A 16,348-nucleotide genomic window follows, 5' to 3' on the forward strand; every position below is an offset into this window, starting at 1 on the left:
AGCAGAGACCACGAGCCCCTTGAGGATGCTAAGAGCCTTCATTTGTGTGTTCCCAGCCCACACCCCACCCGTGTCATCACAGAGGAGCCCCCAGCATTCAGCTGGGAGAGTATTCACCCACTGACGCTATTAAATACCAGTGATTCCTTTGAGTCAGCAGGAAAAATTTTCTCCTACAAGGAAGGTTTATTGCTATACTGTTTAACTGAATTGTCTTCCTTAACTTTTCAAGATGGTAAAGGAAAACCGTAAACCCCAACTCGGCAGAAAACACCAGCCCTTCTTACTGTATTCGAAAAGAAAATTAGTCAAATAGAAAGAGAAATATTTTTATCCCTGAAATTTTCCTGGAGATAATATCTCTTATTAATATTCTCTTGATTTTGAGAAATTCTAAGTATGCTTTGTGTGAGAAACAAATTGTTTGCTACAAACCTGATCTCTAACTTCTCATTTATTCAACAAGTTTTGTGTGTTTGTTTACTTGCATACTTACTATGAATAAGGTATATACTGGGGACTGTTCTTTTTTTTTTTATTTTTTTAATGTTTATTTTTGAGCAAGAGAGAGAGACAGAGCACGAGTCGGGGAGGGGTAGAGAGAGAGGGAGACACAGAATTTGAATCAGGGTCCAGGCTCTGAGCTGTCAGCACAGAGCCCAACGCGGGGCTCAAACCCATGAATGGTGAGACCATGACCTGAGCAGAAGTCAGCCATTTAACCGACTGAGCCACCCAGGCGCCCCCTGGGGACTGTTCTTGACACTGCAGATACAGCAGTGAAGAGAAAACAAAAAAAAAAATCTCTGCCCTCACAGGGCTCATATTCTGGTGAAGGAAAGACAGGGAAGGCGATCATAATTGCACAAGGTTGGGGAAGGGAGAAGTGACATGGCAAAGGTCACAAGTTTGAAGAGGGTGTTCGAGGAAGGCCTAATAGAAAATTACATTTGAGCAACGACTTGAGGAACTGAGGGGTGAACCACGTGAATATCCCCAGGAAGAAGAGGTAACAATAAGTCCAATGGCCTTGAAGAGGAGCCATGCTTGGGGTTTTAGATTTTACTAGCAGGCACAGTTTATTTTTAATCTTTTTTCTAATAGATTTTAAAAAGTAAAAATAATAGGGGAAGTTAACTTTAATAATACATTTTGGGGGGCGTCTAGGTGACTCCGTTGGTTAAGCAACCAACTCTTGATTTCGGCTCAGGTCAGGATCTCACGGTTGGTGAGTTTGAGCCCCTGCACTGGGCTCCACACCGATGATGCAGTCTGCTTGAGATTCTCTCTCTCTCTCCCTTTCTCTCTGCCCCTTCCCCTATGACATCATGACCTGAGCCAAAATCAAGAGTTGGACACTTAACTGAGCCACCCAGGCACCTTCATTCTTTTTATTTTTTTCTCATACTAAGTCTTCGAAATCCGGTATGTAGTTTATACTTACAGCACAGCTCAATTCAGATTAGTCACATTCACGTGCTCCAAAGCTACATGTGGCTGCCGTGCTGGCCAACACATGTCCATGATTCCCAGTTGTCCCACTAATAATCCTTTATAGCCTTCACATGCATATGCACGTGCTCGCATACCCACATGCACAGGTGCTCACATACACGCATGCACACGCGTATGGATACAGGGTTCCAACCATGGATTACATGTTTAGTTGTCATGTCTCTTTAAGGCTCTTCTCACTTACAGCAGTAGTCACTCCCCCTTTCCTTGAGCTTCCGTATCTTGATATATTTGAAGAGGATAGGCAGGTACACTTTGTAGAAGGCAAGAGAAGAACTGTAGGGTAGTCTCCTTGAGTGGGACAAGTCATGAAATGTACTGTAGGAATGGAGAGGGACCCGCCGTCCAAATTTCTACGTTGACAGTAGAGCCTTGTCGATAAGTTGGAAATGAGATGCGAGACCAATAAAAGCCAAGGATAAATCCAAAAATTTCAACCTGAACCGCTGGAAGGATCGGGGTGCCCTCTTCCGAGACAGAGAACCTGAGCAGCAGCTGGCTTAGACAGGAAATGCACGAATTCTGATTTGGACATGTTATATTTGAGAAGCCACGTAGACATCCAAATGGATGGCTGTCAAGTTGGTGACTGTGTTTGGAGTCCAGGTGAGAAATCTAGTTAAGAATACAAAACTGGGGAGGGGGGCGCCTGGCTGCCTCAGTTGGTGGGAGCGTGTGACTCTTAATCTCAGGGCTGTGAGTTCAAGCCCCATGTTGGGTGTAGAGATTACTCAAAAAATAAAATGTTAAATATGAGACCCCTGGGTGACTCAGTCGGTTGAGCATCTGACTCTCGATCTCGGCTCAGGTCATGATCTAATGTTCATGAGTTTGAGCCCCACCTCGGGCCCTGAGCTGACAGCATGGAGCCTGCTTGGAATTCACTCTCCCTCTCTCACTGCCCCTACCCTATTCATTCTCTCTCTCTCTCTCAAAATAAATAAATAAAATTTTTTAAATGAAATATTAAAATATATTTGTGTGTGTGTGACGGAACAGTCTTGGAACACCCCAATATTTGGAGGTCATAGAGAGAAGAGGAACCAGCAAAGGAAAATGGAGGGTGGCAAGCAAGAGAAAAATCAAGTGTGACATCTTAGAAGCTATTCGCTAGGTGAATTGAGTGTTTCAAGGAAAAAGGAGTATCCAATGCTGAGGACTGAGAATTGGACTCAGCAGAATGAAGGTCATCGGTGAGCCTGAAGATTCATGGGTTTGAAATCCATCTTTGGAGTACATCCAAGAGACAGTGGAAGAATATTTGAAACAGTATGGCAACTCTTTGAAAAGTTTTTGGCGCCTGGGTGGCTCAGTCGGTTGAGCATCTGACTTCAGCTCAGGTCATGATCTCACAGTTCATGGGTTCGAGCCCTGTGTCAGGCTCTGTGCTGATGGCTCAGAGCCTGGAGCCTGCTTCAGATTCTGTGTCTCCCTCTCTCTCTGTCCCTCCCCTGGTCACGCTCTGTCTCTCTCTCAAAAATAAACATTTAAAAAAGAAAAGTTTTTATATAAACAGGAACAGAGCAATAACTTGGCAGAGGGGTTCTATGAGGTCAAGAGAGTGTTTTATTTTTTTGAGAACAAGTACAGCCTGCTTGTTGATGTGAAAAGGATCCAGTCAACATGGAAAACTTAGTTAAGGCAAGAGAAGAACTGTAGGGCAATCTCCTTGAGTGGGACAAGTCACGAAATGTACTGCAGGAATGGAGAGGGGTCCATAACAACAGGACAGTTGGAGTATATGTGCACGGATGGAGATAGGTGGACGCAATGAAGGCAACCATGCCTTCCACTGACTGCTTCTATTTTCTCAGCAAAATAGGACCAACATAGGAAATCCATGATGTGGAGGAAAACTCTGATTCCGTGACAAATAAGCAGAATAGCCACAATGCTATGAAAGGAAATTCAGGATGTGTTGGAATAAGCCACGTAGAACAGGCAAGTTCCCGTAGATCCTGTGCAAGCAAAGGGACAAGGGCGGGAACACTCCTGGCGTATGTGAGGAGAAGCCAGTGTGGTCGACGCTGAGATTCCGTGCACCAGAGGCGTGTAAGTGAACTTGATTTGACTGAAATTGTAGAAGGCCTTCGATGGCGGCCTGAAGAATTTAGGCCTCCATTGCTTGCCCCTGATTTGTGTATTCCATTCTCCAGTGTCGCTAAGAGATGCATTCCAGAGTTCTAGACTGTTGACTTCAACTGCCACAACACAAGGATAACTGAAGCACCACTGGCCTTTTTCATACGATGTCTAAGGCACATACTTATTATGTGCAATTTTCAACTCAGATCTACCAGTATTTTGTGGGGCTGTATCAGCGCCTCCAGAAGTTCTGGAATGTCACTGTTAGGCGCTTTTTCATTAAGAAGAAGGAAGAAGATATCCCTTCGGTTGAGAGTATTTTTCACAAAGAAAAATTCGTGGTGCTTGGTCGTGTATTGAAGAATCAATCTCTAGCCATTGAGAAGAGGGCTCAGGCTGCATATAGAATCGGACTGTTGGCCTTCACAGGTACGGACTTATTTTTTATTTATTTTATTTATTTTTAATGTTTATTCATTTTTGAGAGAGAGACAGAGCGTGAGCAGGGGAGGGGCAGAGAGAGAGGGAGACACAGAATCTGAAGCAGGCTCCAGGCTCTGAGCCGTCAGCACAAGGGGCTCGAACTCACGAACCACGAGATCATGACCTGAGGCACTGAGCCACCCAGGAGCCCCATGCTGGTACTGATTTAACCAGCTGTGCTAATGTAGGTCTTTCAAAATCTTCTGCTTGTTATAATGCTGTAAGTTAGTGATTTTCATAGCTCTGATCTTAAAATTCCAATAACATTTCCTTTGCCTAAATTTTTAGTTTTTTGTCTTTGTACCACCAAAGATATTTACTAATCATTTTCTCCTTAAGGATCTCATGTTTTAAAATAATGTGTCCATCCACTAGATTCTACTCCTGAAATCATTATTGCACTATATGCTAACTTAGATGTAAATTTAAAAATTAATTAATTAATTAATTTTAATTTAAAAAAGAATGTCCATCAAATAAACTACTCAGTAAGAACTTTCCCACTTTTATTAAAAACAACTATACTGAAATTGCCTATCAAAGTTCTCATTATTATTTAAAAAATAAAATATCTAAACCGACTTGATATAATTCCAACTTAGTGATATGATTCCAACACAGAGTAATACCAGTTGATATTTTATTTTTATTTTATTAATGTTTATTTGTATTAGAGAGAGAAAGCAGGAGAGAGGTTGGGGGGTCGGGGGGGGCGGAGACACAGAATCTGAAGCAGGCTCCAGGCTCTGAGCTGTCAGCACAGACAGAGCCTGACGCGGGGCTCGAACCCACAAACTGTGAGATCACGACCTGAGCCGAAGTCGGACGCTTAACCGACTGAGCCACCCAGGCACCCCATTTTTTATCTTGCAAAAATGCATTACACAGAAACTACCTTAGAAAAATCATTAAAAGCCTAAGGCTGTTAAAACACCTATCAGGAAGGCACTTGGGGCATCAGTGAAAAGCAACCGTGAATGTATATTTGGCCAGAAAATTACGTGGTAAACTGCTCAAACACACACCACTCTAATGATTATCAGGTTTAAACTCAACTCCACTTTTTTTGTTCCAATAAATTTCAGGATATGCAGTGAAATTTTATACATAATCTTCAACAACACGTCTCTTGATTAGAAGCTCTGGTAGCTATAAGTATCATAGATGACTGATCTCTTTTTTAATGGGTTGCCTAGATGTAATTTGATAGACTAAATTTTTCAAGGAATGGCGTCTGTGAGAGAAAACATTTACCGTTTTCAGGAACCAAGGGGTCCTAGGTGCCAGGATGGGTGAGAACCAGTGGCACAGAGCTAGAAAGAAGCTGGAGGACTCCCATGTGAAGGAAGGATAAATGGCGCCCACCACTTGAGAAAGCTCCCTGTAGAGCTCTGTTCACCATTTGGGGGAAGAGCTGGGTGGTTATAAAAGAGTCAGAATTCTTTAACTTGATGGTATGTAACCTCAGTCTTAGTTATACTTGTAGAAGGCAGGGAAAGAGCCTATGCCCAGGCTTCAGCTAAAGCTTTAACATTGGCTAGAACATCCTTGGGTCCACGGGACTGTGGTAGTGCCACTAAGAGAAATCCAAGCCAGGTCAAAACCCCAGTGGCTAGAATCTGGCCAAGTATGCCAGCTACTCCTCACCTCCTGAGTAGTCTTCATCCAGTGTTTTCTTGGCCAGTACCTTCTTAGGGTTTGAGATTTGAACTCGGGCAATCGGGTTCCGGTATACGAGGAAAGTAGAGCCCAGGTTCAGGTGGGGTCAGTCTGGGAACCAGGTTGGGTTCCCAAGCAAGAGCAATCTTATAAGGTCACGTTGGTTCCAGATCTGCAAGAGTCGGGCTGAGAAATGAGACATCAGAGAGAACAGGACAGCAAGAGACGGCTCATGAAAAACCTCTCTTACGAGTTACACCCTGGCTTTGCAGAGCAGTGTTTTGGTTTTCTGTTTTGTTTGCTCTGTTCATCTTGAAGTACTGACTCCTGACACCTACTCAAGTAGGTGCTTGAATAAAGGAGCCAGGGAGGAGACTTTGACAGGCGGGGAACTTCCAGTCCCTTTCGTGTTTTGTGCTTATCAACATACTTTTTCCTGTTCACAGCAGCACACCAGGAGGGGGTGGGGGGAAGGAAAAGGAAAATTCAGAGCATCCAAAGTGTCAGTATACAGCAAAAGGAATATGGACACATCAGCACTCAAATGTCACCAGCTCCTAGATACACCAAATACTTCTGAAATGCAAATACTTATTTTCCAGGAGGACCCACGGCTGGGAAATACGCCACTGAGCACATAAAAGAAGTGGCCAGTTTGTTGCAAAATCACCAGCTGGCGCCGAAAGTAAAGATTCTGCTGCTCCAGAGTATAGCCTGCTGGTGTTACTTAAATCCTACCAGCCAGAGGAAAGCCAAGAATTTCAAGTTTATCCCTATCCTCGTGAGGATTTTTGAGTACAGAGTCGATTCTGTCATCAAAACTGAAATCAACAAACACCTCCTTGTTAAATTTTGGGCTTGCTACGTTCTCTCTGTCATGACCTGCAATAATGTGTCCTGCATGAAGGAGCTTAGAGACTTAGGTAATCTGAAATATCATTTGCAAATACTGGCGGCTGAGAATTGGTCTGGGTGGCCTGAGAATTTTGCAGAGGTGCTATATTTCCTCATTGGTTTTCACAGGAATTAATTTCTCTAAGGGCAGCTACCGTTGCATTAACCCGGAAAACTGAAATAAACAATAACAAGTCGAGATAGTACCCTAAAGTGTTTTCTTTTAGGCAGTTGAAAAATTCTCTATCAACCATCACGGTGACTGAAATAACCAAACGTATGAAAAGCACCGCTGTTTAAAATGACCTCATAAAGGGACACCTGGGTGGCTCAGTCAGTTGAGTGTCCGACTCTTGGTTTCAGCTCAGGTCACGATCTCACATTTCATGAGTTTGAGCCCCACATCGAGCTCTAAGCTGACAGCACGGAGCCTGCTTGGGATTCTCTCTCTCTCCCTGTCTCTCTGTCCCTCCCCCGCTTGTGCTATCTCTGTCTCTCTCAAAATAAATAAATAAACTTTAAAAAAATTTTTTTAAATAAAAATAAAATGACCTCATAAAATGTAGGTTCATAAAACGGGGATTCAGTGAACGATGCATTACCTATACAACTGTTAGGAGCAATGGTGTGTTTTGGGGGGGGGGGTCATCAGATGACATTAAGCCAAGGCACCTAGAAATGCCAAACCCTAACCTCGCCCACAGCCACCTCTTGTAATGGACACTACCCCACCTGTGCCCTTTTAGCCCTATCTCAGTGCTGATCTTCTCATCATCCAGCTGCCACTACTTTATCTGAGAGGGTTTTCTGGCCACCAAAGCATGATCCCTTCGCACGTGAGGCCAGCTGAAAGTTCGGGGCAATTAACACTCAATAAAACCTCAACTCAGCTCCACTGGTACAACTCTGGATGGAGACGGGGTGCCGCGTGTTCAGACGTCTAGAGACAGCCTGAAGGTAGGCTCTTGGGTTTTCCTACAATGATGTACACAATCCCTGTATTATCGGTTAGAGAATAAGTAGCAGAAAGCCTGCACTTGACTTCTGTGCTACGCAGTCTCATTAAAAGCTTTAGTGCAAAAAGCAGTATTTATTGCAAGTGCCTAAAGGCACATTGACAGTTGCCTTAAGTTGCAGCCAGTGGATGTTGAATTTTTCACCTTTTTCACAAACTGGCTTTGACTGAGCTGTGCTTCAATGTGACGGTAAAATGGTAATGCAGTTCTGTGATCCCTGCTTGTATTTCTTATAGGAGGGCTGATCACATCACGCAGATTCATAGGGATCTTGGCACAAGTATTCTCAGGTGTTAAACCAGAGAAAGCTGTGTTCTGCTGAGCAACTGTGTATTCTCATCCTCTGTGAATTTTGTGAATGCAGACTTTCTCAAACCAGAATCCCATTTATGGTGGTAGATTAAGGGTTGAAAATTGGAAGTCCCATTTAGAGACTGGGTCATGGTCAGAAATTACTTTTTGTTAATGCTTTTTATTTTATTTTATTATTTTTTTGAAGTTTATTTTAAGAGAGAGAGAGAGAAAGAGAACCAGCAGGGAAGGGGCAAAAGGGAGACAGAGGATCCAAAGTGGGCTCTGTGCTGACAGCACGGGGCTCAAACTCCCAAACTGTGAGATCGTGACCTGAGCTGAAGTCAGACGCTTAACTGACTGAGCCACCCAGGTGCCCCTGTTAATGCTCTTTAAAATTAAATTTTAATAGTAATGTCCAATACACAAACATAATTTAAAAAGTCAAATAATGCGGGGTGCCTGGGTGGCTCACTCAGTTGAGTGCCTGACTTTGGCTCAGGTCATGATCTCACGGTTCATGAGTTCGAGCCCTGCATCCGGCTCTGTGCTGACAGCTAAGAGCCTGGAGTTTGCTTAGGGTTCTGTGTCTCCCTCTCTCTCTGCCCCTCCTCAGCATATGTGCTCTCTCTCAAATATAAACATTTAAAAAAAAATTTAAGTCAAATAATACAAATGATTCAGACTGAGAAATAGCAGTCCCTTAACCCCTTCCTGATTCGCACTCCCAGAGACGACCATTTGAGGCTTTTTGTCTGTTTCTTCTGGTTTTTATTATTATTATTGTTTTATTATTATGACTATCCTAGTTCTAAATAGTTCACATAAGGGCACCTGGGTGGCTCAGTCAGTTGAGCGTCCAACTTCGGCCCAGGTCATGATCCCGCGGTCCATGGGTTCAAGCCCCGCATCGGGCTCTGTGCTGACAGCTCAGAGCCTGGAGCCTGCTTCAGATTCTGTGTCTCCCTCTCTCTCTGACCCTCCCCTGTTCATGCTCTCTCTCTGTCTCAAAAATAAACATTAAAAAATAAGTAGTTCACATATATTGCTAATTCTTTTTTTCCCCCCAATTTTAGGTAATTTTCTTTTTACTTCTTACTATGACTGACAAGGTCTTAAGGTTCTAACCCTGTTCCTTGCTGGGGTTTCCCCTTCGTCTCTCAATATAATTGTGCCACAATTGTCCATTAAAACAAGAGGAGTACTTCAGCGTTTTTCATGGCTAAGTAGTATGTGTAGTATCGTTTCCTTCCTCATACAACTGTTTTCCCTGGAGTCTGATTCCTTTGTTGTGTTGCTTAGTTTCATTCACGGATTTCCATTCTCCATAACTGTTCAGCCACCCAATACTTACACGCTGAGTAATTGTTTCCTCTTGAAGACAGACCCCCACCCCCATCCTGGATGCCACCATGCTATTGTTCCCATTTGGGCCTCCCACCTGGCTAGCAAAGATTTTAGGATTTCCCTTCACCACCAGGGATCCCCTCTATCCCTCCCATGTTGGGGGATCCCACATACTATTGAGGGATCCCACATACTTTTGCTTTCCTTTTTCTGGTTCACTCCCACATCTGAATTTGGAGCGGGTTTTCCACTAGTTTCCTCAGAAAGAATGAAGAGGAGGTTAATTTTTGGAGATCTGCCATTTCCGACGATACGTTTATTTTTCTGGAGGGATCATTTGACTTCAGCCAGCCTCTGACCCTGGAGGAGCAGCAGAGGACCTCAAACTCCTCACTCCTCAGAAGAGAAGAGCCAGGCTCTGTTTTTCCCAAAGCCTATAGTCAGTGAGGTCACTCACCTCTGCTGAAACCAGGAGTGTTACAGGACTGGAGTTTCCCACTCCTGGAAGAAAACCTCAGATTTAGATTTTCTTTTTAATGTTTATTCACTTTTTGAGAGACCGAGTACAAGCAGGGGAGGGGCAGAGAGAGAGGGAGACACAGAATCCGAAGCAGGCTCCAGGCTCTGAGCTATCAGCACAGAGACCAACGCGGGGCTCAAACTCACAAACCACAAAATGAGGCCCTGAGCTGAAGTTGGACATTTAACTGACTGAGCCACGCGGGTGCCCGAAAACACCAGATTTAGAAAAGTAGCAGGTTCCCTGCTGGAAAGAATACTTTCCAGAGATATTCTATCTGTATACAAGGAAATGTACATATATCCCTTTTCTTAGTCTTGTTTTAACATACAGTAGCATTTTATTTGCAGCAATTTTTTTCTGGTATTCACCTTTTTAAAAATTGAAGTATAATTAACATATAATACTAGATTAACTTCAGGTGTACAATGTAATGATTCAACAATTCTATACATTACTCAGTGCTCATCGCGACAAGTGTTTTTTTTTGTTTTGTTTTGTTTATTTTGAGACAGAGTGTGAATGAGCATGAGCGGGGGAGGGGCAGAGAGAGAGGGAAAGAAAGAATCCCAAGCAGGCTCCACACTGTCCGCACAGAGCCTGATGCGGGGCTCAAATCACTAACCATGAGATCATGACCTGCGCTGAAATCAGGAGTCGGACACTTAACCAACTGAGCCACCCCGGTGTCCCATGATAAGTGTACTCTTAATCCCCTTTATCTATTTCACTTATCACCCCCCACACGCCATCTTTCCTCTGGCAACCACCAGTTTGTTCTCTGTATTTAAGAGTCTGTTTTGAGTTTGTCTCTTTTTTTTTGTTTCTTGAATTCCACATGAGTGAAATCATCTGGTATTTGTCCTTCTCTGACTTATTTCACTTAGCGTAATACCCTCCAGGTCCATCCATGCTGTTTGTTGCCCATGTCAAGAGTTCCTGCTTTTGTATGGCTGAGTAATATTCCATTGTCTATATAACTACATCATCTATATCTCACGTCTTTATCCACTCATCTATTCTGCATATCTATAATCTATATGCCATCTATCCCACACTTCCTTTATCCATTCATCTATCTATGGACACTTGGGCTGCTTCCGTATCTTGGCTATTGTAAATAATGCTGCAATAAAGAGAGGGTGTATTTATCTTTTCAAATTAGTGTTTTCATTTCCTTTGGGTAATCATCTAGCAATGGAATTACTGGATCATATGGTTAATTGCAATTTGTAACTTTTTGAGGAGCCTCCATACTGCTTTCCCATGGTATCTGTACCAATTTACATTTCTGCCGACAGTGCACAAAGGTTCCTTTTTCTCCACATCCTTGCCAACGCTTGTTATTTCTTGTGTTTTTTTATTTAAGTCATTCTGACAAGTGTAAAGTGATGTCTCATTGTGGTTTTAATTTGCATTTCTCTGGTGATGAGTGATGTTGAGCATCTTTTCATGTGTCTGTTGGTCATTTGTAGGTCTTCTCTGGATAAATGTCTATTCAGGTCCCCTGCCCATTTTTTAGTTGGATTATGTGTGTGTGTGTGTGTGTGTGTGTGTGTGTGTGTGTGTGTGTGTGTTGAATTACAGAAGTTCTTTATATATTTTAAATATTAACCCTTTATTGGATATGTCATTTGCAAATATCTTCTCCCATTCAGGAGGTTGCCTTTTTGTTTTGCTGGTTTCCCTCACTGTGCAGAAGCTTTTTAGTTTGGTTTAGTCCCAACAAAGTAATTTTGTTTTTGTTTCCTTTGCCTCAGGAGACCTATCTAGAAAAGTGTTTTTGTGACTGATGTAGAAGAACACATAGCCAGCGATTTCTTTAACAATTTTTATGGCTTCAGGTCTCACATTTAAGTCTATAACCCATTTTGAGTTTATTTTTGTGTATGGTGTAAGAAAGTGGTCCCGTTTCATTCTTTTCCATGCTGCTGTCCACTTTTCCCAGCACCATTTATAGAAGAGATGGTATTTTCCCCTTGTACGTTCTTGCCTCATCATAAATTGACCAGAAAAGTGTGGGTTTATTTCTGAGATCTCTAGCCTGTTCTACTCGCCCATATGTCCATCTTTGTGCCAGTGCCATACTGTCTTGATTACTACACCTTTGTTGTGTATTTTGTGATCTGGGATGGTGATACCTCCAGTTTTGTTCTTCTTTCTCAAGATAGTTTTGGCGATACGTGGTCTTTTGTGCTTCCATACAAATTTTAGGATTATTAGTTCTAGTTCTGTGAAAGATGGTGTTGTATCTGCCAATACTTTATCTTGGTCTAGGTTCTATACCTTAAAGAATAGATCATTAAGTAGATCTATTAAATAGATAAGATAGAACAAATAGAATAAATAGAATAGATAAATAAATAGATCATTAAATGATCTTAAATATAGATCATTTCACATGTGTGGGAACATATCTGTGGAATAGATTTCTAGAAATGGGATTGCTTAGCAATACTCATATTTTTGTTTAAGTTTCCTTCTGTGCCCTGTTTTGTCACTTTTCCTTCATCCTCCCTGGCTATTAACTGACTCATCAGTGTGAGATTATGTCTGTTATAGATTACTGTCATTTTTAATGGGGTCTAGGGAGACAGAGTAGCTAAATGGCTGGGTTTGACTCACATGCTTAACCGGAAACTGCTAAGGCCCCTCTTCTGACAATGCTTAGAGAACTTTTGGTTAACATTTTATCTATGGAAACGTAGCTTATGAGGCAGCCTAGCTCTGTTGTTGTATTCAGATTCCTCTTTGGACTCTAGCACACGTGGAATTGAAGGTGGTAAAATAAAAGGCTGAAGCGGGCCTTGAGACATTCGTATGCTAAGCTTGGAATTTAAAACTGGTTTACCAAAGTGTTAACACTCAGTTACTTTACTTTCCTTGGTTGCTCCTTACAACTGCATCTCTCCCCAACATTTGAGTTCTCCTAGAAGCGAACTCCAGTTAAGAATTTGAATGCAGGGACCGTATTTGCAAGATTGACCTAAGGAACTAAGAACAGGGTGGGGGAGAAAGCCAATAGAAGGTGTGTTATCAAAAAGTTACTATCTAGGTAAAAGGGAACTTGTGATCCTACTGAGGGACTGCTCTAGTAAATACACAGCACACACCTCAGTTATCCTGCCCAGAGGCCCCAGGAGCTCAGACACACCAGCTCCTATCCTTCTTGGGCGAAAGATAATGACCTCATTAGCTAAAACCTAAAATTCGACTGAGGTATCTTGGAAGAGGCAGGGTGGGCACAGGGTGGTTTTTCTAAACAAAGTCTCAAGGGCCCTAAGGCTGCGTAGTGACATGTGTGGTGCTCTGGCTCGTTAGAATAAATTTTTCTTCTGATGACATTTCATTTCTTTTGAGGGGATATCTCATCCACGGTGTAGTCTTTTTTTTTTTTTTTAATTTTTTTTTTTTTTTTCAACGTATTTTATTTATTTTTGGGACAGAGAGAGACAGAGCATGAACGGGGGAGGGGCAGAGAGAGAGGGAGACACAGAATTGGAAACAGGCTCCAGGCTCCGAGCCATCAGCCCAGAGCCTGACGCGGGGCTCGAACTCACGGACCGCGAGATCGTGACCTGGCTGAAGTCGGGCACTTAACCGACTGCGCCACCCAGGCGCCCCCACGGTGTAGTCTTAAGAGACCGTCAACCCAGCCATCTTGCCCTTCCGAGGAGCAGTGACATAAGCCGGGCTATGCCAATCTTGCCATCTCAGGAAAGGGGAGAAAATCAAACAGCACTAAGACAACGTCGATTAGCACCTGCTGCGGGGTCCCCAGTGCCACTCTGACTTCTGCTTCCTCAGGACCATTGTAGTCTTCTGATGAATCCCATTTTTGTTCATGGCAGACAGGATTGGTTTCTCTGTTTTACAAAGAACTCCAAGAAAGGCAAGAAGAGACACGTTCAGAAATTTTTTAGAATAGCTTTTCTACATACATCTTAGTAACATTTCACTTTTTTCACAGACCTTCTCACCACGCCACCCCCGCGACCATACCCACTGTTTTTAAACTTGTACCAGTGTATAGAAAAGCAATTAATGTAGGGATATTTTAAAATCTGGCCACTTAATTTGTTTCTGGTTGCTCTTGTTTCTTATGTAAATGAGTTCTTTTTCCTTCCCATAATTAGCTTTATTTGGTTTGATTGCACCAGACTGAGACCGCGAAAAGAATTTGTAATAATTGTGGTCCATTCTTCTCTAGTTCATGACCTTACAAGTTTCTAAAGCTTTGCCTTTAACCATTCACCATGTGATGCTAGGCATAGGAAGATAGTTTTATCAAGTTGCAATTTCTTCTTTTCCAAGCTTAATCGTATCCGTGCTGTTATTTATTAGGATTATGGGCTTCCCCCCGCCTTCAATGTTCAGAATTTCAAGCGTGCACTAAAACTAGAACAATCTTGCATTCCTGGGATAAACCCCAAGTTGGTCATCATGTTTTATCTTCCAGGATACAACTGGATTAGATTTACCATTTTATTTAGGATTTTTCCATCTGTATTCCCCCTCCAACCCTTTATGGGCCATCCTGGTTAGTTTTTGTATGTAATACTAACTGTATAGAATATATTGACAAATTAGTTCAGTCTAATCCAGGCTTCCCACGTTAACGGTTTTCCAACAGATTCTTAACCTATTGATATCCTTCCAGCTCTCCTGAATTTTTTTAAGCCAACGTCAAAGAAGTTACTCTAACTTGCCAGATGTGATGGACCTCTGACTCTATCTTTAAGGCATTTCACTGAGGTGTTCTGACTTTAGATACCTAATTGAAAATCAGACCTGGGGCGCCTGGGTGGCTCAGTTAAGTGTCCAACTTCGGCTCAGATCATGATCTCACAGTTTGTGAGTTCAAGCCCCGCGTTGGGCTCTGTGCTGACAGCCTGGAGCCTGCTTCAGATTCTGTGTCTCCCTCTCTCTCTCTGTCCCTCCCCCACTCACACCCCCTCTCGCTCTCAAAAATAAACACTAAGAAAAAAAGAAAAGGAAAATCAGACTCCTCATCTAAAAGTAATTCTTCCAAATTCACTGTCAACTAGTTCCCAAATGCTAGGCTTAAAAATCTATCACCCCAAGTTTCCTCTTGAAATCTCTCAAAACCACCTCAAGGTCCTTAGGCAACTGATTCGCTTTCTATCAAGATTCTGGTTGTATTTAAATGGAAGCATACAGCAGGTACTCTTACCTTGTTTCTTTCACTCAACGTCATGGAGATCTGTCCATGTTGTTTATGCCTACTGTGACTTTTTGTTTTGGGACAAAGCATGCATGAGTTGGGGAGGGGCAGAGAGAGGAGAATCCCAAGCAGGCTCCACACTGTCAGCGTGAAGCCCTACATGGGGCTCAAACCCACAAACTGAGATCATGACCTGCGCTGAAAATCAAGAGTCGGATGCTTAACTGAGTGAACCACCCAGGTGCCCCTCTAGTCTTTAATTCCATCTTTGGGCTAATGGCCCATCCCTAAAACAGAGCTGCACTAACACAGTAGCCATCGGCCTCATGCAGCCATTTAAAAACAAATGCAGTTCCTCACTCCCACTAGCCCCATCTCAAGTCCTCAACAGCCACATATGGCTAACTGGTCATCACACTGGACAGCAAAGATATTTCTAACATCTCAGAAAGGTTCCTGGACAGTGTTGCTGTAGATTAATCATCTTTTTTTTTTTTTTTTAAGTTTATCGCTCTCAAAAATAGAGTGCAAACAGGGAAGGGGCAGAGAGAGAGGGAGGCATAGAATCTGAAGCAGGCTCCGGGCTCTGAGTTGACAGCACAGAGCCAGATGCGGGGCTCAAACTCACAAACCGGGAGATCATAACCTGAGCCAAAGTCGGATGCTGAACCAACTGAGCCACCCAGGAGCCCCAATAATCACTTCCATTCTTAAAGCATTTAGTTAAGACACTGTAGTAAAGGTTTTAATCCTCAAATAACACTGAGGCAGACTTCATCTCAACATAGGAGATAAGAACATTAGGTGAGCCTGGGTGGCTGTCAGTTGAGCGTCCGACTTTGGCTCAGGTGGTGATGTCAGTTTGTGAGATCGAGCCCCGCATCAGGCCCTGTGCTGACAGCTGAGCCTGGAACCTGCTTCAGATCCTGTGTCTCCCACTCTCTCTGCCCCTCCCCTGCTCATGCTCTGTTTCTCTCTCAAAAATAAACATTAAAAATTAAAAAAAAAAAATGAAGTTTTATATGGAGAAATAACTTGCCGCAAATAGTCATTTAAGGCTTGACTGTGCTCTTTATTGCCAGTCTACACGAAGGTTATGTGTATGCTTCTCACAGAACACATTCTATCCCAGTGCTATATACTTTATAAACAATTCCCTTTGTCCTTTTCTTCATTCAAAACACCTATGGGAAATTTCTAACTTACTCTCTTATTCCTCAATATATACTCCATACTATCCCATATGTGAAATGTGTGAAGAGAAAGTTTCAGAACTTTTACCTTTTGTCCCCCTGCATCTCTTAAGTGCAATTTCACCTGCCTTCCAACCCCCAAAAGATGGTCACGATCATC

The 16,348-nt window shown here is 42.8% G+C and overlaps 1 protein-coding gene across 1 annotated transcript; it reads left to right on the forward strand.

Annotated features, from left to right (window-relative positions):
* The first annotated feature begins 3,476 nt into the window (after nt 1-3,476).
* On the forward strand, nt 3,477-6,835 carry ARMH2 (armadillo like helical domain containing 2). Its single transcript, XM_042937762.1, has 3 exons — nt 3,477-3,567; nt 3,672-4,029; nt 6,345-6,835. Exons 2-3 carry the CDS (start codon nt 3,765-3,767, stop codon nt 6,770-6,772), a joined length of 693 nt encoding a protein of 230 aa, XP_042793696.1. The 5' UTR covers nt 3,477-3,567; nt 3,672-3,764; the 3' UTR covers nt 6,773-6,835.
* The last annotated feature ends 9,513 nt before the right edge of the window (nt 6,836-16,348 follow it).

This window comes from Panthera leo, chromosome B2, assembly GCF_018350215.1.
Source record: "Panthera leo isolate Ple1 chromosome B2, P.leo_Ple1_pat1.1, whole genome shotgun sequence".
NCBI classification, from domain to species: Eukaryota; Metazoa; Chordata; class Mammalia; order Carnivora; family Felidae; genus Panthera; species Panthera leo.

Bases quoted from the DNA above. Each gene is read 5' to 3' on its own strand.
- ARMH2 (XM_042937762.1), top strand. From the start codon at position 3,765: ATGTCTAAGGCACATACTTATTATGTGCAATTTTCAACTCAGATCTAC. The intron at 4,030-6,344 runs GTACGGACTTAT...CTTATTTTCCAG, and splicing joins CGGACTGTTGGCCTTCACAG to GAGGACCCACGGCTGGGAAA.